The following is a 24708-nucleotide window of genomic DNA, read 5'->3' on the forward strand; positions in this document are numbered from 1 at the left end:
GTTGCATTCATATGGGTGATAGTGTATTTAGGCAGGTCCATCCAGATAGAGCTGAACAGCATATGGTGCAAATTATTAATGTATTAGCCTAAATATTCTACTGTATTCCCAAAACATAGGCCTATTACCACAATTCATAAAAGGCATTTGGTCCAAAGCTGGAATTAGTACTGAAAGCCACAGATTACGCTTTACCACCCAAAAATAAATACTCTGAAAGCCATTCATGCTCAGTGGGGTGGTGGAAGTGTGGCTCTGGGCTCAGCTACGGCAAAGACAGCATGTTTCTCAATCTCCAACTATAGAGAGAGGTCTAGTGCCCAAAAGCTTTAGCATGGACAGCACCTAAGGATGTAACGATTCACCGATATGCATCGGTCCCCGGGTTCAAATGTTTAAGATATGAGTGTATTGGTCCCTGGGACCCAAAACGATCCAAATGTTGCATGCGTCGGTCAGAAAATCTATGTTACAATTCACTGGTCCACAACTTTTTTTACCTTCCGAAAATACCTAATCTTTTGTGACAACTGCGTCCACTCGTGTTGAGCTAAGTATGTAATTATGTTGACAGTCATTGATCTGCAAGTCATTTTGAATGTCAAACAACCCCAGACAATATCAGTAGCCTAGTCAAACTGTGCGCTATGCGTATAGTCGCACCTTGACCAAAGAGAGGGAGGCATATTCCTGTACTGGCACATCTGCGCATCACCTTCAGCATTCAAATGTTTGTAAAATGGCTTGCGCAATATTAGGCATTATTTGTTGAGTGACAACCAACGTAATTTGCTAGGTTATTGTTATCAAATTCTAGTTGTCAATTTGTTGAGGTAATCTGAAGAGATTTCACCCCGTGCTTCCTGAAGCACCTCCCACAAGTTGGATTGGCTTGATGGACACTTCTTACATACCATACAGTCAAGCTGCTCCCACAACAGCTCAATAGGGTTGAGATCTGGTGACTGTGCTGGCCTCTCCATTATAGACCAGCTGACTGCTTCTTCCATAAATAGTTCTTGCATAGTTTGGAGCTGTGCTTTGGGTCATTGTCCTGTTGTAGGAGGAAACTGGCTCCAATTAAGCGCCGTCCACAGAGTATGGCATGGCATTGCAAAATGGAGTGATAGCCTTCCTTCTTAAAGATCCCTTTTACCCTGTACAAATATCCCACTTAACCACCACCAAAGCACCCCCAGACCATCACATTGCCTCCACCATGCACTGACAGACGGCGTCAAGCACCCCTCCAGCATCTTTTCTGCGTCTCACGAATGTTCTTCTTTGTGATCCGAACACCTCAGATTCATCTGTCCATAACACTTTTTTCCAATCTTCCTCTGTCCAGTGTCTGTGTTCTTTTGCCCATCTTAATCTTTTATTTTTACTGGCCAGTCTGAGATATGGATTTTTCTTTGCAACTCTGCCTAGAAGGCCAGCATCCCGGAGTCGCCTCTTCACGGTTAAACTTTGACTCTGGTGTTTTGCAGGTACTATTTAATGGAGCTGCCAGTTGAGGACTTGTGAGGCTTCTGTTTCTCAAACTAGACACTCTAATGTACTTGTCCTCTTGCTCAGTTGTGCACCGGGGGCCTCCCACTCCTCTTTCTATTCTGGTTAGAGCCCGTTTGCGCTGTTCTGTGAAGGGAGTAGTACACCGAGTTTTACGAGATCTTTAGTTTCTTTCATTTCTCAGAACAAGAATAGACTGACGAATTTCAGAARGAAGTCCTTTGTTTCTGGCCATTTTGAGCCTGTAATCGAACCCACAAATGCTGATGCTCCAGATACTCAACTAGTCTAAAGAAGGCCAGTTTTATTGCTTCTTTAAATCAAAACAGTTTTCAGCTGTGCATAATTGCAAAGGGGTTTACTAATGATCAATTAGCCTTTTAAAATGATAAACTTGGATTAGCTAACACAACGTGCCATTGGAACACAGGAGTGATGGTTGCTGATAATGGGCCTCTGTACACTTATGTAGATATTCCATAACAAATCAGCCGTTTCCAGTTACAATAGTCATTTACAACATTAACAAAGTCTACACTGTATTTCTGAACAAATTGGTGTTATTTTAATGGACCAACATTTTTGCTTTTCTTTCAAAAACAACGACATTTCTGAGTGACACCCAACTTTTGAACGGTGTGTGATATATATACACTGCTCAAAAAAATAAAGGGAACACTTAAACAACACAATGTAACTCCAAGTCAATCACACTTCTGTGAAATCAAACTGTCCACTTAGGAAGAAACACTGATTGACAATAAATTTCACATGCTGTTGTGCAAATGGAATAGACAAAAGGTGGAAATTATAGGCAATTAGCAAGACACCCCCAATAAAGGAGTGGTTCTGCAGGTGGTGACCACAGACCACTTCTCAGTTCCTATGCTTCCTGCCTGATGTTTTGGTCACTTGTGATGCTGGCGGTGCTTTCACTCTAGTGTAGCATGAGACGGAGTCTACAACCCACACAAGTGGCTCAGGTAGTGCAGCTCATCCAGGATGGCACATCAATGCGAGCTGTGGCAAGAAGGTTTGCTGTGTCTGTCAGCGTAGTGTCCAGAGCATGGAGGCGCTACCAGGAGACAGCCAGTACATCAGGAGACGTGGAGGAGGCCGTAGGAGGGCAACAACCCAGCAGCAGGACCGCTACCTCCGCCTTTGTGCAAGGAGGAGCAGTGGAGCACTGCCAGAGCCCTGCAAAATGACCTCCAGCAGGCCACAAATGTGCATGTGTCTGCTCAAACGGTCAGAAACAGACTCCATGAGGGGTATGAGGGCCCGACGTCCATAGGTGGGGGTTGTGCTTACAGCCCAACACCGTGCAGGACGTTTGGCATTTGCCAGAGAACACCAAGATTGGCAAATTCGCCACTGGCGCCCTGTGCTCTTCACAGATGAAAGCAGGTTCACACTGAGCACAGTTGACAGACGTGACAGAGTCTGGAGACGCCGTGGAGAACGTTCTGCTGCTGCAACATCCTCCAGCCATGACCGGTTTGGCGGTGGGTCAGTCATGGTGTGGGTGGCATTTCTTGTGGGGCCGCACAGCCCTCCATGTGCTCGCCAGAGGTAGCCTGACTGCCATTAGGTACCGAGATGAGATCCTCAGACCCCTTGTGAGACCATATGCTGGTGCGGTTGGCCCTGGGTTCCTCCTAATGCAAGACAATGCTAGACCTCATGTGGCTGGAGTGTGTCAGCAGTTCCTGCAAGAGGAAGGCATTGATGCTATGGACTGGCCCGCCCGTTCCCCAGACCTGAATCCAATTGAGCACATCTGGGACATCATGTCTCGCTCCACACCAACGCCACGTTGCACCACAGACTGTCCAGGAGTTGGCGGATGCTTTAGTCCAGGTCTGGGAGGAGCCCTCAGGAGACCATCCGCCACCTCATCAGGAGCATGCCCAGGCGTTGTAGGGAGGTCATACAGGCACGTGGAGGCACACACACTACTGAGCCTCATTTTGACTTGTTTTAAGGACATTACATCAAATTTGGATCAGCCTGTAGTTTGGTTTTCCACTTTAATTTTGAGTGTGACTCCAAATCCAGACCTCCATGGGTTGATAAATTTGATTTACATTGATCATTTTTGTGTGATTTTGTTGTCAGCACATTCAACATGTAAAGAAAAAAGTATTTAATAAGAATATTTCATTCAGATCTAGGATGTGTTATTTTAGTGTTCCCTTTATTTTTTTGAGCAGTGTATATTCTCATTGGCTATGTCATAGTTTATTTTTAAAGATAAATATTAATACATTACTAGCTCTAACACTTTTAATCTCTAAAAATGACAAATTAGTTAGTGGGCGATGGTGATTTGAAATCAAAAGTTGCTCCTCCTAACTGATAGTGTGGGGTGGTATATGACCMGTTTCCCTTACGGCTCAGCTAAGGTGTCTACATAGACCATAGTTCTAATTTACTTACACACTTACACAAACACACACACACAGATCCAGCTCAGAGGGCCAGCTCATGAGCTTTGTCAGCAGTAGATTTTAATTTAGAATGAAAAATGTATATGTGTTTATGGTACAAATTTTAGTGCATCGGATCACATCAATTCGTTCCTCTAATCGAACTGAATCGCACTGACTCACTTTAACTAAAACGTATAGTTTCTGTATCGTATCGGAACCAATGTACCTAGATATGTATCGAATCATCTTGAAGGGGAAAGATGCACATCCATAGCAGCGCCATTTAAGACATTCATCATTTTGAAGAGCTGGTCAACTGGATGGGACTTCCTATGGGTTAAGGAAGGATCACATAACTCCTTCCAGGTCACCAAGAGGGATCAGCCTTTAACATAGGCTAAACAGAGCGGTTTGCACCTCAAGGTGAGACGTTCAGCCACAATGAGCAGGCTGTTTAGACCAGAGAGCAGCACAATGACCCCTAACAGCAGCACATAGCGGCAGCATCAGCTCCCTCATTCCACTGTATTAAGTCCGACTGAGCCTCTCTCGYCTCTGACGTTGGCTCAGGTTAGAGTGGCGGCTCTCTCAGGTGGTTAGCCTACTCTGACTCAACAGCCGGAGGCCTGTCAGCTACAGGGAAAAACAAACTCCAGTTGTGAAACTTATGTATTCTGACTCATAGCTGGTTAAATCTTCAAAGGATATTGAATGCGTTTAGTGCTCTTCTGAAAGAGCTCCCAGGATCCCATTTACATAGAGGGATGAGCACTCACTGCTGTGGTGAATGGCACTCAGAGGTGCAAAAAACACCATTTAAAAACAAAAAAATATAGCTCAAATGTCCCCTAAACTCAAATATAAAAAGGCTTAGACAGAGACAAAACATAGGCTAKGCTATAGCCAACCACAACTACTTTAAAAACAGCCTCATCTCTCCCACAGAGGAACATCAAACGGTAGCTTGTCTGGCCTGGAAGACTGTTGGGGGTGTGAGGGAAGGACTGCAGTAATAGTCATGTTCCATTGTCTGCACTGTGTTAATACTCTGGGTCCCAGTGCAGCAACCAATCTCCATAAAGCATCGCCACACACAGCTGGTGCAGGAGGAAACAGAAGAGAGGAAAAACACCTAGCTAGCACTGAAGTAGCAGTGTATAAATAGCCACTACCATTACTGCTGTAGCCACTRACAGAAGCACATGGACACAAACATACTAGAGCTATGCTACCGGACCTGAGCTGGACGGCCCCCAACACTAGACATTGGGTTAGGGCTAGGTAGGGTATATTCTTTCATCAAACGCTCTCGGATATCATTTTCAAGAATTACTAAATTGATCACACATTTGCTTCTGCCCTGCAGTGCAATGTATCTGTACAGTCACATCTTACTAAGATCATAACATGGTGACCAGAACACTGTCTACAGAAAATAAATTTAGAGTGACAAAAAGTAGCTAGCTAACAGCTCTCTCACGTCTTGCCATTGAGAAGCCCAAAGCAGAGCCGTTGCTATGGACACGCACACACGCAGAGCGGCAGCTCAGGGAGCAAGGGACAGACAGTGACAAGCAGCTAATGGATATGGAGGAAGTTATTTCTGATTCAGCAGGGCAGGGCCGTAAATTTGGAGGAAGCAATCAGACTGGGTAGGGTAGGGCCTGAATGTCACGAGCATTAAATGTCATGCAGACCTCTGACCAAACATAAGCAAGCACACTCAGACATGACAGAACAGAGCTTGTTCTTCATATCCTTTCTTCACACTGAAGGGGCCAGACAGGCTGCACAGTTCCCTCTTCCAACCTATTCAAAACAACAGACTGCTACTGCTCCTACTGGACCTGCCCTGTTGTCTGCGTGGTTTCCACAGTCAATAACTCAATGACCACAAAAAAAAAAGTGTCAATGTCAACCTCTTTTTTTAGTTGATATGTTGTCACTGGACCCTGACAAGTCTTCCTGCTAGCTACAGTGTGTGTGTGTGTGTGTGTGTGTGTGGACTAGAGCTTGTTAGTGCTGTATGTCGGTGCAGTGTGTTGTCTGACTCTAACTACATGTAAGGAGTGTGCGTGTCAGCAGCTAAAAACAGACAAGCCTGAACATCTATCCTTCGTGCTACGTTAGGGGGAAGCTGTGGGTGTGGAGTTGAAAGTGGTTAGACACGCACAAACAGCCCTATAGGCCTATCCTCCAACAACAGTGCACTGTGCGGTATACACACTGTGTAAGGGCAACATATGTCTTTTTGTTCGAGCATCTAGGCCTAGATAACATCTGTCTTGAACTATCAAGTGTATCCTAGTAGATGAGAATGTGGTGTCGCGTTGATGAATATTCAGCAGCGCTAATTCACCCATGAGGTACAGTCCGAGCGAGCGAGACACTGTGGGTGTTTCTCAAAATGCATACTACCGTGCTCCAAGCACGCAAACTGGAGCATGGGAGGGTTGGATTATGAGTCCAAATCTAAGTATGCGAAACGGCGCACAGAGGGCACCTCTGGGATGTGTACTYCATTTGTACATATTTTGAAGCATGCATAGATGCAAGCTTCAACGGAAAGTAGTCACAGGAATATGACACAACCACGTAACAGCAATGCAAATTTCCTTGAAATTAATGCTGCCGATTATTTGAGCTGAAGCGTGAGAAAATAAACTATTATTTGAGCTGAAGCGTGAGAAAATAAACTGATTTCGGAATTAAATGTTGCCCATTCACATCTCATGTTGCCTGACTACAATATTTTATCTTGATACGTTAATAAATACATACTGTGTTAATGTTGGCATGTTTACCTGCCTACAATACCGACTGTAGTGTACGTAAATCATAAGCACATAGTAAGTCAATAGGGCAAACTGGCTAGCTTCTAACGTTCCTGTTACTTAGCTAGCTACCCAAAAATAATTTACATCTAACCTTGCATAACATTAGTTGTAGGTCATATTCGCCTGTTAAACTATCTTGTCAGCTCGATTCACATATATATCTAGCTGATAATTATGAAGTAAAACGTTTGCTTTATGTATAATCTTGTTTTGTATTTATTGCCATTGTCCTGGCTGGAAGAAGGTTTAGTGAATGGTAAGTCCATTGTAAGTCAATAGGGCTAACTGGCTAGCCACAAATAATTTTTAGCTAGCTACCTAAGTAGAATTGACATCTACCTTGCATAACATTAGTTTTAGGTCATTTTTGACTGTTTAACCTCTTGGGTAGGCGGCAGTATTTTGACGTCCGGATGAAAAGCGTGCCCAAAGTAAACAGCCTGTTACTTAGGCACAGAGGCTAGGATATGCATATAATTGGTAGATTGATAGAAAACACTCTAAAGTTTCTAAAACTGTTAACATTATGTCTGTGAGTATAACAGAACTGATATGGCAGGCAAAACCCCGAGGACAAACCATCCCCCCCACAAAGAAAAATTCAGCCTACCTCTATTTTCAATGGCTATCAGTTTTACTACAAGGCCAAGTCCTCCCAGATTGCAGTTCATAGGGCTTCCACTAGATGTCAACAATCTTTAGAAAGAGTTTCAAGCTGGTTTTTGAAAAAATTAGCCAGAAATTGTAGTTTTTCTAGGTGGCTCCCATTTTGGCTGTAGTGTTTCCAAGCGCGTGGAAGAGAGTGCGTTCTTTGGTATTTTTCTCCGGTAAAGACAATAACGATTCTCCGTCTTAAATTTTATCGTTTATTTACATATTAGGGTACATCAGGTTTGATTATAAACGTTGTTTGACTTGTTTGGAAAAGTTTTAGTAACGTTTGGGATTCATTTTGTATGCATTTTGATGGAGGGAAACTGGGTGGATTATTGACTGGAGCGCGCCAGCTAAACTGAGTTTTTATGGATATAAAGAAGGACATTATCGAACAAAAGGACCATTTGTGATGTAACTGGGACCCTTTGGAGTGCCAACAGAAGAAGATCATCAAAGGTAATACATTTTTTATATCGCTATTTCTGACTTTCGTGTCGCACCTGCCTGGTTGAAATATATTTTTCATGTGTTTGTATGCGGGGCGCTGTCCTCAGATAATCGCATGGTTTGCTTTCGCCGTAAAGCCTTTTTGAAATATGACACCGCGGCTGGATTAACAAGAAGTTAAGCTTTATTTTGATRTATTACACTTGTGATTTTATGAAAGTTAAATATTTATAATACTGTAATTTGAATTTCGCGCTCTGTAATTTCACCAGATGTTGGCCAGGTGGGACGCTACCATCCCACCTGCCCATAAGAAGTTAACTAGCAGGGATGCAAATTTGTCAATTTTGCTGCCGACTAACTGACCCTCATTAACCGGTCAACAAASGTGACCAACAGAAAATACTATCAGAGATCTGTAGAAGCGTCTCGTCATTATATGTTTCCGACCTAACAATGGGAGTTGTCCCAAGGCGGGAAGGCAGGCAACAAGCTTAGGCCCAAAACAAGCCCATAGAAACGCATTGGGCTTATTTTGTACAGATTTTGTCGAGAGTGAAACCTCTCGCTTCGCCTCTTACGCTCTGATATTATGCGCACACACACACACACACGGACACACACACACACACACGGACACGGACACGGACCAGAAATGTGTCATTAAGAGCTTAAATTGAAACATGCAACAATAGCAAGCCGATCGTCTTAGTCAAAAGGCTATATAGCCTATTATTGAAGATGCAACTCCTGTAATGAAGCAGCTAATAAAATGTCATTTTCAATGTGTTGTAAACAGAGCACCTAATGCGAGCAGTTCCATATGTGACAGATGAAAATCTCAGTTAGAAACTTCGAAAGAGGGGGAATCTAATCGCAACAACTATGATGGGTTGCTAATATGACTAAGATTGTGTCTTTGGCTTCTGGACAACGAAAGAATGTTGATATGAAAAGCAATAGAACAAGAGAAAAATGCTTGTTAATGGCATGAGGAATTCTTTATAAAATAATTGGTTTTCTATGGATGATTTCCACAAGGCTACTTTTGAAGCAAGGTAAGACCTGTCTCTTATACACATCTAGATGTGTATAAGAGACAGCTACAAGCTCGGCACACCTGTATTTGGGGAGTTTCTCCCATTCTTCTCTGCAGATCCTCTCAATCTCGGTCAGGTTGGATGGGGAGCTTTGCTGCACAGCTATTTTCAAGTCTCTCCAGAGATGTTCGATCGGGTTCAAGTCCAGGCTGTCTGGGCCACTCAAGGACATTGAGACTTGTCCCGAAGCCACTCCTGCGTTGTCTTGGTAGTGTGCTTCGGGTCGTTGTCCTGTTGGAAGCTGAACCTTCGACCCAGTCTGAGGTCCTGAGCACTCTGGAACAGGTTTTCATCAAGGATCTCTGTGCTTTGCTCCAGTCATCTTTCCCTTGATCCTGACTAGTCTCCCAGTACCTGCCGCTGAAAAACATCCCCACAGCATGAATCTGCCACAATTATACTTCACCGTAGGGATGGTGCCACGTTTCCTCCAGATGCCATTTAGGCCAAGAAGTTCAATCTTGGTTTCATCAGACCAGAGAATCTTGTTTCTCATGGTCTGAGAGTCCTTTAGGTGACTTTTGGCAAACTCCAAGCGAGCTGTCATGTGCCTTTTACAGAGGAGTGGCTTCAATCGAGCCACTCTACTATAAATGCCTGACTGGTGGAGTGCTGCAGAGATGATTGTCGTCCTGGAAGGTTCTCCCATCTTCACAGAGCAACTCTGGAGCTCTGTCAGTGACAATCGGGTTCTTGGCCACCTCCCTGACCAAGGCCCTTCTCCCCCGATTGCTCAGTTTGGCCAGGTGGCCAGCTCTAGTAAGAGTCTTGGTGGTTCCAAACTTCTTCCATTTAAGAATGATGGAGGCCACTGTGTTCTTGGGGACCTTCAATGCTGCAGAAATGTTTTGGTACCCTTCCTCAGATCTGTGCCTCAACACAATCCTGTCTCGGAACTCCACGATCAATTCCTTCAACCCCATGGCTTGATTTTTGCTCTGACATGCACCGTCAACTGTGGGACCTTATATAGACAGGTGTGTGCCTTTTCAATTGATTGGACATGATTTGGATTTAAAGAGGTGGACTCCAAACAAGTTGTAGAAACATCAAGGATGATCAATGGAAACAGGATGTACCAGAGCTCAATGTCAAGTCTAATAGCAAAGGGTCTGAATACTTATGTGAATTAGGCATTTTTTATAAATGTGCAACAATTTCTMTAAAAAAAAWWWAAAAAAMWTTTTGTTTCATCATTATGGGGTATTGTATGTAGATTGATGAGGAAAAACTATTTTTTGTCAAAAATGTCAAGGAGTCTGAATACTTTCCGAATGCACTGTATAAAGCCTATGTACCCGAAAGATGAATGGTATGCGTGCTTTAATGACGAATTGAGATTGAGAAATAAAATAGCTCCTTGTAAATCATGGCCACCAAAGTTAACACGCGATTGCATTGTTGCACAATGCCTGAGTTTCAAAACCATAGTGAATTATTGAAATGTTTGTTTATTTGTCAATTAATCCCATAAGGGATGGGTTGCCAATTTGACACAAAAAAATATATATATATATTCATTCAGCAGGTTTCACTCCAGTAGCCTACAGGCTTTTTGAGGAGCTCTCGCGCTGCCTGACAGGTGGTAGGCTATTCCACTCCTCAAACTTGACTCTGTATGATGTGCACGTGATAAATAAGATGCATGACGACAACAGAAATACACACGTGCCAATTGAATTCCCAATAGACCAACAAGGATGATCATTTTTGCATTTTTGAATGTATTTTTGGCAGCTAACCGATTAACATCACTACCAACCAGGGCCTAAAATTAACACCCAACACCTGCGGGTAGATTTTGGCATTGGCAGGTAAGGTGTCTATTTCACTAGCCACATTGGCAGGTAGTCAGGGCTCCACAGTGTGAGCATTTCACTCGCATTTGTGAATAAAAATAGTAAAGTATGATCCCATTTATAGTAAATGCTAAAGTAGCTGTTTTCAAAGTATTTCTGACGTTTTGTTTCATAGCTGGTAAATTAAATTGCACAAAGTCAAAGAAGTACAAATCCTATATAGCCTATTCTACCTCGCGCTGAAACACTGCCTGGGGACTGTGCGCACGTGAAGAGCTGAGTGAAAGATTAATTTTCATAAGCGCTGCGCACAGGCATAAAAGTTAGTCTAATTTACTTGAAACAAAAGTCTACTGAAGTGAGACTTTGTCCTTGTGTTTCTTGGCTATTTACATTAATTTGTTCACAAGCTAGGTTGTTTTTCTATGTTTGAGTTTCAACTGCTATGGAAGAGAAGACCACACTTCTACAAGTCAGACTCAATCTCACAGGCACAAACATGACTAGAGTCACGCTACCACGACCTCCCACCCTTAAAAGCCTAGCGTGGCCAGGGAGAGATTCAACAGAACGCAGGGCCTAGTCACAGATCCCTCCCATATATCACTATTATTACTGCTKCCCCCACCCCCACCCATGTGCCATCCCCAGCTGCCTCTTAACTACTGCTAAATGGCCAGAGGCTGCACAGGCTGTATCGAAATCTCTGCAACAATAGCCTATACAGGCTTATCTAGATACAGACACACAGTGGAGCAACAATGGTAACACTTTGTGACAGACTGGGGCACCTACACATGATGCTCAACTCCACAATCATGCTCTTTCTGGGACTCACAATAAAGCCCTGCTGCAGTACAATAATCAATAAAACTCCGCCTGGAACAAACAGGATATATTCCCTTTTCTCAGTCAGGATATATTCCCCAAATTCCACGATTCGATAAAGGCTCAATGCATGCAAAGCACATACAGTCAGGTCCAAAATTATTGGCTCACTTAATCAAGATGAACAAAAAGATACTACATAAAATACACATACTGAGCTACACTATATGACCAAGAGTACATGGACACCAGCTCATCGAATATCTCATTCTAAAATCATAGGCATTAATATGTAGTTGGTCTCTCCTTTTCTGCTATAACAGCCTCCACTCTTCTGGGAAGGCTTTCCACTAGATGTTGGAACTAGAAGTCGACCGATTAATCGGCATGGCCGATTTAAAGTTTTCATAACAATCGGTAATCAGCATTTTTGGACGCCTCTACAAACTGCGTGGCAGGCTGATGACCTGTTACGTAAGTGCAGCATGGAGCCAAGATAAGTTGCTAGCTTGCATTAAACTTATCTTATAAAAAAAACTATCAATCTTCACATAATCACTAGTTAMCTACACATGGTTGATGATATTACTAGGTTAACTAGCTTGTCCTGTGTTGCATAAAATCAATGCAGTGGCTGTTCATTTATCATCGAATCACAGCTAACTTCGCCAAATTTAACAAAAGTGGATTCGTGGGAAAAAGCACAATCGTTGCACGAATGTACCTATCCATAAACATCAATGCCCTTCTTAAAATCAATACACAGAAGTATATTTTTTAAAACCTGCATTTAGTTAAAAGAAATTCATGTTAGCAGGCAATATTAACTAGGGAAATTGTGTCACTTCTCTTGCGTTCATTGCACGCAGAGTCAGGGTATTTGCAACAGTTTGGGCCGCCTGGCTCGTTGGTAGGCGGCAGCAGGCTCGTAAGCATTCATTCAAACTTTACTATATTTGCCTGCAGCTCTTAGCAATGCTTGCGTCAAAGCACTGTTTATGACTTCAAGCCTATCAACTCCTGAGATTAGGCTGGCAATACTAAAGTGCTTATTAGAACATCCAATACTCAAAGGTATATGAAATACAAATGGTATACAGAGAAATAGTCGACGTGTCATAATTCCTATAATAACTACAACCTAAAACTTCTTAACTGGGAATATTGAAGAACTGGGAATATTGAACCACCAGCTTTCATATGTTCTCATGTTCTGAGCAAGGAACTTAAACGTTAACTTTTTTACATGGCACATATTGCACTTTTACTTTCTTCTCCAACACTGTGTTTTTGCATTATTTAAACCAAATTGAGCATGTTCATTATTTGAGACTAAATTGATTTTATTTCTGTATTATATTAAGTTAAAATAAGTGTTCATTGTTCATTCAGTATTGTTGTAATTGTCAATATTACAAATATATTTAAAAATAATAATAACAAATATTTAAAATATMTTTTTTAAACGGCCGATTAATTGGTATCCGCTTTTTTTGGTCCTCCAATAAACGGTATCGGTGTTAAAATCATAATCTGTCGACCTCTAATTGGAACATTGCTGTGGGCACTTGCTTCCATTCATCAACAAGAGCATTAGTGAGGTCGAGCACTGATGTTGGGCGATTAGGCCTGGCTCGCAGTCGGTGTTCCAATTCATCCTAAAGGTGTTCAATGGGGTTGAGGTCATCTCCATAAACCATTTCTGTATGGACCTCGCTTTGTGGACAGAGGAATTGTCATGCTGAAACAGGAAAGGGCTTTCCCCAAACTGTTACCACAAAGTTTATGCTGTTCCGTTAAGATTCCCCTCACTGGAACTATGAAAAACAGCCCCAGAACGTTATTCCTCCTCCACCAAACTTTACAGTTGGCACTACGCATTGGGGCAGGTAGCCTTCTCCTGGCATCCTCSAAATCCTATGACAGTGCCATGTTGAAAGTCACTGAGCTCTTCAGAAAGGCCATTCTAATGCCAATGTTTGTCTATGGAGATTGCATGGCAGTGCACTCGATTTTATACACCAGTCAGCAACGGGTGTAGCTGAAATAGCCAAATCCACCAATTTGAAGGGGTGTCCACAGACTTTATTATATATAGTGTATATTGAATGCGCAACAAAATTGGGAAATTATTGCTCAGAGAAAGATTTTGTTTAACAATACTTTTCTCTCTCTCAAAAACAGAGGGTAAAAATGATTATTAACAATACCTCACCTTGCGAGGATAACAGCACTGAGCCTTCATCTCAAATATTTAATGAGATTGGAGAATACGTCGGGAAGGATCTTAGACCATTCCTCCATCCAAAATCTTTGCAGTTCCTTGATATCCTTAGTCTGCGCTTATGGAATGCCCTTTCAATTCATTCCACAGGTTTTCAACGGGATTTGAGTCGGGAGACAGACGGCCATTACAAAATGTTGATTTTGTGGTCAATCAAATTTTTTAAAATCTGGATTTTGATGTGTGCTTGGGGTTATCGTCTTGCTGGAAGATCCACTTGTTGCCAAGTTTCAGCCTCCTGGTAGAGCCAACCAGGTTTTTGTCAAAAATGTCTCGGTACTTGGTAAAGTTTATGATGCTKTTGACTTTAACAACCAGTGGAAGCAAAATAGTCACATAACAATCAAAGATCCACAACCATATTTTACAGAAGTTATGGGGTCTTTCCTGCTTATGCATCCTTCTTTCGATGCAAAACCCACCACTGGTGTGCGTGGCCAAAGAGCTCTGTTTTCAAATGTAAACACCTGGGGCCTCATTTATAAATGCTACGTACGCACAAAATATGCCTCAAAACATGCGTGCGACAGTTKACGCAAAAGTTAGCATTTATAAAAACTGAACTTGAGAATGTGCTTATCCTCCTGAAAACTTGAGACCACGCGTAGGCCTACACACAGTTTCTAGTGGTTGAAGTACTGCCCTGCAAGAATGCAGAAGTAGACAGTAAAAAAAATACAAAACCATTTCAAGTTTTGCCCCTCAGTWACTTTCTCACTCATCCTTATTCATGATTCATGTAGGCATTGCGTGCTAGGAATATGGGTCCAAATACTTTTGAGTACTTTATTTATAAGAATATTTAGGGGTGTCAATTTTGCCCAGTACCTTTGAGAAAAATAAATAAATAACTTGTTAAACTAAAACTATTGTAATAGTATAAAATAATAATAATAATTTGCACATACAATATAGCGCAGTATTTTAATTACTTATTTTATACAGTCAATATTGCTCATCATTATCAAGGGTGTCAATTTCAGACCCCACTGTATATTAACCACTTTGTTTGCTCTTCATTCCCACTTGCTAAACAAGCCCTGGGGACTGGCGCCTCTCTCACCTTCGATGCTGAGCTCAAAGCAGACATGGCAGAAGGACATGGTCCCCGTGTCGGTCTCCAGCTTGCAGACACCGCAGATGTTGTCGTCGTTTAGGTCGATGTTGACAAACTGCTCCGCTTTGTCCATACTGCCTCAAAGGGAAAAACAAACAGAGACAAGAGCACATGGCAGGACATGAGGCATGAAGGGCTTGCACAACATCTAACATTTGTTTTGACATTTAGAAGTCAAGAGTCCTCCTTCATTCTTGAACAGAATCTCTTTCAAACTAACGTCTTGGCTTGTATTAGTTAGATGGAAAAATAACACTGACGTTAGTGGCTCATCACGAGAATGTCATTACTATGCTGATAGTAGCGAGAGTTATGGTTTGCTCAAGGCAGTGCCCTGTAAGCATTATGCCTAATGAAATATCAAGGCATTGAAGAAGATAGGGATCACATTTTTTGAGAGGAGAGATTTGTGCTGATTTTCAGGTGACAACAGGATGGAACAACTTTTAGAACACGTATGGAAAAGTCATAGGAGTACTGCCATGTAAACGAGGACCCAACAGTGATCTCACAGAGAAAGAAAATAGTGTGTTCGGTGACCCATGTAAATGGTAAATTAGCTTACCCTGGCTCACATAAGGTGACCATTCCAGAATGTGATAACCAAGGGGGTTATTCATTACAATGTGAATATAATGTTATTATTTCTGTTCTAGGAGACTTGTCTTCCCTGCGTTTATCTAAGGATTACAGAACAAAACTGCAAAATGAGATTAAAATGAATAAGCAGGGGCACATATTTTAGGTTTCCATTCTTCTTTCACACTGTTCCTAAATATTATCAGCATCATTTGACATTTGAAAACGACTCCTGGTAAAAAGTGAAAATGTGTATGTAATAGGACTGAGAATTGCCAGGGACCTTACGAAACGATATTATCACGATACTTTAATTGCCAATACGATATGTATTGCAATCCTTACGATTCTATAAGCAACTGTCTCAGCCTCCAGTATTTATGCTGCAGTAGTTTATGTGTCGGGGGGCTAGGGTCAGTTGGTTATATCTGGAGTACTTCTCCTGTCTTATCCAGTGTCCTGTGTGAATTTAAGTATGCTCTCTCTAATTCTCTCCTTCTCTCTTTCTTTCTCTCTCTCGGAGGACCTGAGCCCTAGGACCATACGTCAGGACTACCGGGCATGATGACTCCTTGCTGTCCCCAGTCCACCTGGCCTTGCTGCTAATTCGCAGTTTCAACTGTTTCTGCCTGCGTTTATGGAACCCCTACCTGTCCCAGACTCTTGTTTTCAACTCTTAATGATCGGCTATGAAAAGCCAACTGACATTTATTCCTGATTATTATTTGACCATGCTTGTCACTTATGAACATTTTGAACATCTTGGCCATGTTCTGTTATAATCTCCACCCGGCACAGCCAGAAGAGGACTGGCCACCCCTCATAGCCTGGTTCCTCTCTAGGTTTCTTCCTAGGTTTTGGCCTTTCTAGGGAGTTTTTCCTAGCCACCGTGCTTCTACACCTGCATTGCTTTGCTGTTTGGGGTTTTAGGCTGGGTTTCTGTACAGCACTTCGAGATATTAGCTGATGTACGAAGGGCTATATAAAATAAACTTGATTTGATGATTTTGATTTGAACTGCGATTCGACAGATTTTATTGCAATTCRATGTTCCAAACATATTGCTCACCATATGTCTCCTGCAGAGGGACAAGAGAGAGCCACGAAAAAACAAGTATCAGTAGCTAGGTTTCCATCCAATTGGCGACAGATTTTCATCTGAATATTCTACACGGAACAAAAATAAAAACACAACATGGAACAACTTCAAAGATTTGACTGAGTTAAAGTTCATAAGGAAATCAGTTAATTTAAATAAATTCATGAATCTATGGATTTCACGTCTTGGAATACAGATATGTGTCTGTTGGTCACAGATACCTTAAAGAAAAGATAGGGGCGTGGATCAGAAAACCAATCAGTATCTGGTGTGACCACCATTTATTTTCCTCATGTAGTGCGACACATCGTCACAGAGTTGATCAGGCTGTTGATTGTGGCCTGTGGAATGTTGTCCCACTCCTCAATGGCTGTGCGAAGTTACTGGATATTGGCGGGAACTGGAACATGCTGACGTACACGTTGATTCAGAGCATCCCAAACATGCTCAATGGGTGACATGTCTGGTGAGTATGCAGACCATGGAAGAACTAGGACATTTTCAGCTTGAAGGAATTGTGTACAGATCTTTGCGACATGGGGCTGTGCATTATACTGAAACATGAGGTGATAGCGGTGGACGAATGGCACGACAATGGGCCTCAAGAGCACACTTCTCCAGCATAGGTGAGCATTTGACCACTGAAGTCGGTTACGACGCCTAACTGCAGTCATGTCAAGACCCTGGTAAAGACGACGAGCACGCTGATGAGCTTCCCTAAGATGGTTTCGGACAGTTTGTGCAGAAATTTGCCGTTTGTGCAGTTTTATCAGCTGTTCGGGTGGCTGGTGAGGAAGACGCAGAATGTGGATGTCCTGGGTTGGCATGGTTACATGTGGTCTGCGGTTGTTAGGCCTGTTGGACGTACTCTCAAAAACAACGGAGACGGCTTATGGTAGAGAAATTAACATAAAATGATCTGGCAACAGCTCCGGTGGACCTTGCTGCAAACAGCATGCCAATTGCACACTACCTCAACTTGAGACATTGTGTAGTGTKWCAAAACTGCACATTTTAGAGTGGCCTTTTATTGTCCCCAGCACTTAAGCCAACAGCTTGCAGATACAGTGAGAGTAGGCTGTGCGGGTAGGCTAGAGGAGGACCATCCTCCTCACTGAATTTCAGAAAAATATAAATGATGAACCATTAAAGTTATCCTGTTTAGAAAAAAACTATACTAATAAATTTACGTCACCAAATAATTCATTAAAACACTGTTTTGCAATGAAGGTCAACTGTAGCCTCAGCAGCAATCTGTAGGGTAGCACCATGGTGTAGCCAGAGGACAGCTAGCTTCTGTCTTCCTCTGGGTACTTTAACTTCAATACAAAACCTAGGAGGCTCATGGTTCTCACCCCCTCCCATAGACTTTCAAAGTAATTATGATAGGTTGGAGGACATCCTCCTGAAGTTATCAGAGCTCTTGCAGCATGAACTGACATGTTGTCCACCCAATCAAAGGATCAGAAAATTAATCTAGTTGGTTGCCAACCACCATATAAAGTCCAAAGAAGAAGCCTGAAAGAGGAGAGATTACTAAAAAACAAACTTTAACCCTTTTATCTGTGGATGAATTGTCAGAGTAGCGGACCTTGTGCATTTCAGGTAAAATAACACCCCAATGTTAATTTCCCAGGACAAATTAGCTAGCAACAGCAAGCTAGCTAGCTAAATTGCCAGAAATGGTTGCTTATCGACTGGTCCCCAAATCAATATAATTGGTTCAGAGTTTGTTTTGATATTTCAACCTGCGTGTCCTGATCGTGTCTGGTGTGGGGGGACAAAATCAAAATGCAGATGTATGTGCGCGGTTTGGTCAGCATGTTAGCCGATCCACAAGAATGGAACAGTCTACCGTATCAAAAGCTTTGGCCAAGTCAATAAAAATAGCAGCACAACATTGCTTAGAATCAAGGGAAATGGTGACATTATTTAGGACCATTAAGATTGCAGTGACACATCCATAACCTGACCGGAAACTAGAGGCATCAAGAAAACTTGTCAGTAGTCAACAGGCTGGTTTTTCAAACACTTTTGATTAACAGGGGAAAATAGAAATTGGCCTATAACAGTTAGAATCAGCTTGATCTCCCCCTTTAAATAAAGGATGCACTGTGGCTGCCTTCCAAGCAATGGGAACCTCCCCAGAGAGGAAAGACAGGTTAAAACAGTCAGAGATAGGCTCAGCAATGATAGTTAAAGGATCTAAACCATCTGACCCAGATGTTAATTTGGGGTCAAGTTTAAGGAGCTCCTTTAGCACCTCGGACTCAGTGACTGCCTCCAGGGAGAAACTGTAGCGGGGCAAGGGAAAAGAGTGAGGAGCATCGGGGCTAGTCGCATTAGAAGGGCTGGGAGATGAGGAAATGTTGGACAGGCAAAGAGGCATGGCTGTGCCCGGTCACTATGTGGCATTACTTATTTTAGAGCAAATTGTTGCCGTTATTTGAAACCCAAAACATGTGGGATCTTGTCATGCCACCTGTACTAAAAGTGAACATAAAACACAGACCYGATCCCATTACTGAGTGACTTCCTCAAATGAAGCACTCCTTGATTAACTAACATAGCTTAGGGTGACTAGACATAAAACCTAAACTAAATCTATAGATTTTCTGCATGTAAACAAAGACTAAATAACACTTAACTGTCACGTTAGTGTGTGGGTGGGACTAAAACATGATAGGCTAAACAATGCTATATAAAACAATACAATCTCACCCATTGTATTATAAGTCCCAATTTCTGATCTTCTGATGGATAAGACAGACATCGGCAGGAAATAAACCATCCATGGCCTATATTTGGCCACGTAGCCAGCTGACACAGTAGTTCTGTATACTCAGCCAGGGAGCTTGAATGAAAAGAACAGTTCAACCTCTTTTGGGGTGTCAAACATGCGCGTTGATCCCTCGGTCTGGGAAGAGGAATCCATATCGGATGTTGGCAGCCCTGCATTTCTTGTGCAACTCATCATCCTCTTTCCGTTGGTTTATCACCTCCAAAGATCTGGATAGAAAGACACCCTGACTCCGTTGTAGTTAAGGGGGAACTTTGGCCTCGTGATCCACTGTCATTTGCTCGACCTCATGCACCCTGCACTTCGGGCTCCCGAGTGGCACAGCGGTCTAAGGCACTTTATCTCAGTGCTGGAGGCGTCACTACAGACCCTGGTTTGATTCCAGGCTGTATCACAACCAGCCGTCACTGGGAGTCCCAACTAAGAATTTGTTCTTAACGGACTTGCCTAGTTAAATGAAAACCTTTTTTGTTTTATTTGATTGCCTTCACAGTTTCAGTCAAAGTCCCAAGACTCTTTGAGATATCAGCCAACTTTGTGTCCACCTTCTCGCTTGGTGAGTTTATAGCGGCTAGTAGGTCAATCGGAGTGGGTTCTGTGGGGAGCAAGTATCTTCAGCTAACTCAAATCAAAGTTTGTCACGTGCGCCAAATACAACAGGTGTAGACCTTACAGTGAAATGCTTACTTACAGGCTCTAACCAATAGTGCGAAAAAAAGGTGTGTGTGTGTAGGTAAGTAAAGAAATAAAACAACAGTAAAAAGACATTTGAAAATAAGAGTAGCAAGGCTATATACAGACACCGGTTAGTCAGGCTTATTGAGGTAGTATGTACATGTAGGTATGGTTAAAGTGACTATGCATATATGATGAACAGAGTAGCAGTAGTGTAAAAAGGGGGGTTGGCGGGTGGAGGGACACAATGCAGATATCCCGGTTAGCCAATGTGCGGGAGCACTGGTTGGTCGGGCCAATTGAGGTAGTATGTACATGAATGTATAGTTAACGTGACTATGCATTTAAGATAAACAGAGAGTAGCAGCAGCGTAAAAGAGGGGTTGGGGGGGGTACAAAATGCAAATAGTCCGGGTAACCATCTGGTTACCTGTTCAGGAGTCTTATGGCTTGGGGGTAAAAACTGTTGAGAAGCCTTATTGTCCTAGACTTGGCACTCTGGTACCGCTTGCCATACGGTAGTAGAGAGAACAGTCTATGACTGGGGTGGCTGGGGTCTTTGACAATTTTTAGGGCCTTCCTCTGACACCGCCTGATGTAGAGGTCCTGGATGGCAGGCAGCTTTGCCCCATGTACTGGGCCGTACGCACTACCCTCTGAAGTGCCTTGMGGTCGGAGGCTGAGCAATTGCCGTACCAGGCAGTGACGCAACCGGTCAGGATGCTCTCGACGTTGCAGCTGTAGAACCTTTTGAGTGTGCGTACATCGTGTGTCAGCGATGTTGACATCGGTTCGTTTTGTCCCGTCCAAATTATCTTGTTTAACGCCCCCTTTTTTGGTGCCTTTTCCTTTAGTCATATTGTCAGACAATGATTTGAAATCATAGGCCGTGAGAGATTAAGATAAATATGAATGTTTCAACTTTGCAGAGCTCTAACAAAACACGTATATTCCATAGCACACTCTCTAGTGCCCCTGAAAATAAGTATTTTCAACTCTCATCCTGAACCTAACATGAACCGATTTCAACATCTGGAAAAGATGCATCTTCAATGTCCTGGAAAATGTGCATTTTAWACAAACCTTTTTTACCTTTCATTCAGAACCTACATTTAACCTAACATCTGGAAAACAGGTATTTTACCTATATCAAATCAAATCTTATTGGTCACATACACGTGTTTAGCGGATGTTATAGCGGGTGTAGGGAAATGATTGTACTATTACTACTATATTATCGCCTAGGGCAGCAGAAAGGCAAGGACCGGCCCTGCATGGAGATATGACTGTGTTGGAACACTAACCCTATAAAGACTCCTTCATCCAATGACATGTGTAACGTACTGTTATTGAACTGAGTCCTGATCAAGAGCTAGCTAGCTCCTAAACTAACCATCTAGCTAGCTAGCCCTATATAGTACGGGCGGCGTCCGTTATAGTGCTAGCTAGATAACAACACATTGAACTAGTTAGGTAGTTAGCTGAGTGAATGGCTAACCAGCTAGCTACTGTAGACGACTTAGCTTGCTGCTAGCAAAACCTTGTTATGACACTTGCTGCTGCCAGTACTGACTAGCCGTGCTAGCCAACATAGATAACGTTAACTGAATCGTGACCCATTATCTGGTCGTCAAGATGAATAATGTCCAACAGGAGCCAAATAAAATGATAGTAGCGATTAAACGTGGCAATGTAATACGATGTAGCTAGCTATGTATTCTGTCCAACAGCCATTTACCTTGTAATCCTTTGTCAAATCTTCAGGGGAATTCGCGGGTATTTGTTTTCCCTTTACCTCAGTCCTTGAGCGCCTGTAGGGCAGTAAAGTGTTGTTGATGGTAGCTCGCAGAACAGCATTACTTTCAGCGGAGGGGAAACCCCCCACCTTTTCGGAACGAACTACTAATACATCAGCGGGTGGGTTATTATATCAATATAGATTAAATGCAAATCGTTTTCCATATATAATACATTACACACTTTTGAAGTAAAGGAACAATTTTATGTCGATGTATTATCTAGGATCATCATTATTCGAGCTCTATATTAGCCTTTTCAAATGCATTCCTCATAATTTAACCCCTTTAGACTTGGTATATTTAAGAATCGTCAACAGAAGAGAAAAATTGTTCGAACAATAGAATAATAGCTACATGTATGACCTAATATGATTACATAGGGGAAATGTTTACACTATAATTTGGTATTCAGATTTTAATAACGAAGCGAGCGAAATATGAGAAGAGAAACTGATCTATCAACGACCGGACTATCCAACACCCCTTTCATTTTCGTTTCACATGAAGTCACACGTGGGGATTCCTTTCATGAAAATAACTATGGTGGATTCCCATTATTGTCAACGAGGATACAGAATAACTCCTTTCGAACAATGACACCTATTCCATGCTATAATTATACTGTAGGGAGAGTGTGGTAAATTTAGAATGTTTTACATTCAGCATCACGCCATTGAGGGAAATATAGTATTATTTCTAACAAAGATTTTTTAAACTAGGCAAGTCAGTTAAGAACACATTCTTATTTACAATGACGGCCTACCAAAAGGCCTGCGGGGACGGGGGCTGGGATTAAAAAGAAATTTAAAAGAAATATGGGACAAATCACACATAATGACAAGAGAGACAACACTACATAAAACGAGACCAAAGAACACATAGCATGGCAGCAACACATGACAACACAGCATGGTAGCAACACAACAGCAACACAAAACAGGGTACAAACATTATTGAGCACAGACAACAGCACAAGGGCCAGAAGCTGGAGACAACAATACATCATGCAAAGCAGCCACAACTGTCAGTAAGAGTGTCCATGATTGAGACTTTGAATGGAGATACAGTATCTACATATATTTTAGGATGTTGTGTATCCCTGGAAATAATCAGAATTAATGAAACATTACAGTTTTGAAAACATAGCTTGTCCTAAAAAGTGGTCTCTTGGCACAACTTACCCTGGATATGGGGTAAATTGAGCCGTGTACACATTTCTGTACTGAATGAAATATGACCACTACATTCTTAAAACCATGTTTATCTTTATTTCCAAACACAATCACAATGGCTTTTTTGTCTTTTAATAATTTTTGGACTATGGAAGTGTAACGGATGTGAAATGGCTAGCTAGTTAGCGGGTTCGCGCTAATAGCATTTCAATCGGTTACGTCACTTGCTCTGAGACCTGAAGTAGGGTTTCCCCTTGCTCTGCAAGGGCCGCGGCTTTTGTGGAGCGATGGGTAACGACGCTTCGTGGGTGTCAGTTGTTGATGTGTGCAGAGGGTCCCTGGTTCGCGCCCGTGTCGGGGCGAGGGGACGTACTAAAGTTATACTGTTACAGAAGCGCACTGGAAGCCTGATGCGTGGTGCCGGAACTGGTGGTACCAGGCTGAGGACACGCACCTCAGGGCAAGTGCGAGGAAGAGGCACAGGCCGTACTGGACTGGAAACGCACTGGAGGCCTGATGCGTGGTGCCGGAACTGGCGGTACCGGGCTGAGGTCACGCACCTCAGGGCGAGTGCGGGGAAGAGGCACAGGCCGTACTGGACTGTGGAAGCGCACTGGAGGCCTGGTGCGTGGTGCCGGAACTGGTGGTACCGGGCTGGGGACACGCACCTCAGGGCGAGTGCGGGGAGGAGGCACAGGATACACTGGGCCGTGGAGACACATTGGAGATCTGTAACGTAGAGCTGGCTCAATGCGTCCTGGCTGGATGCCCATTCTAGCCCGGCAAATGCGAGGAGCTGGAATAGAGTGCACCGGGCTATGAATGCGAACTGGAGACACTGTGCGCATTTCTGCATAACACGGTGCCTGACCAGTCACACGCTCCCCACAGTAAGCACGAGGAGTTGGCTCATGTCTCCAACCTGACTCAGCCAATCTTCTCGTGTGCCCCCCAAATGTTTTTTATTGGGGCTGCCTCTCGTGCTTGCCTCGTTTGTATTTCTCCTCATATTATCGCCGTTCTGCTTTTGCTGCCTCTATTTCCTCCTTCGGAAGGCGATATTCCCCAGCCTGCCTGCGTCCAGGGTCCTGCTCCGTCCAAAATCTCCTCCCAGGTCCATTTCTCCTGAACACGCTGCTTGGTCCTTTCATGGTGGGTTCTTCTGTCACGGCCGTCAAAAGGAGGAGACCAAGGCGCAGCGTGGTATGCGTACATTCTTCTTTATTCTAAGAATGAACACTGAACAAAAATAACAAAACGAACTGTGAAGCTATACAAATGAGTGCTGAACAGGCAACTACACATAGACAAGAACCCACAAATACCCCAAGGAAAATGGCTACCTAAATATGGTTCCCAATCACCCTGGACCCAAACTGTTACAGACCTATATCCATCCTGCCCTGCCTATCTAAGGTCTTCGAAAGCCAAGTCAACAAACAGATCACTGACCATCTCGAATCCCACCGTACCTTCTCCGCTGTGCAATCCGGTTTCCGAGCCGGTCAYGGGTGCACCTCAGCCACGCTCAAGGTACTAAACGATATCATAACCGCCATCGATAAAAGACA

At 42.9% G+C, this 24708-nt stretch overlaps 1 protein-coding gene across 2 annotated transcripts in view; it reads right to left on the minus strand.

Moving 5' to 3' along the window:
- The window catches only part of LOC111981575 (protein EURL homolog), a 33399-nt gene extending 10054 nt beyond the window's left edge, over nt 1–23345 (minus strand). The window contains exons 1-2 of one of the 2 annotated variants that reach the window (XM_024012905.2): nt 21905–23345; nt 14960–15091 (exon numbers count right to left, since the gene is read on the minus strand). In XM_024012905.2, coding sequence (XP_023868673.1) covers nt 14960–15086 — 127 coding nt within the window. In that variant the 5' untranslated portion in view covers nt 15087–15091; nt 21905–23345. The remainder of the gene's footprint in view (nt 1–14959; nt 15092–21904) is intronic. The other variant, XM_024012904.2, reaches the window with a different exon arrangement.
- Between the last annotated feature and the right edge of the window lie 1363 nt (nt 23346–24708).

Source organism: Salvelinus sp. IW2-2015, linkage group LG20 (genome assembly GCF_002910315.2).
Source record: "Salvelinus sp. IW2-2015 linkage group LG20, ASM291031v2, whole genome shotgun sequence".
Lineage (NCBI taxonomy): Eukaryota > Metazoa > Chordata > Actinopteri > Salmoniformes > Salmonidae > Salvelinus > Salvelinus sp. IW2-2015.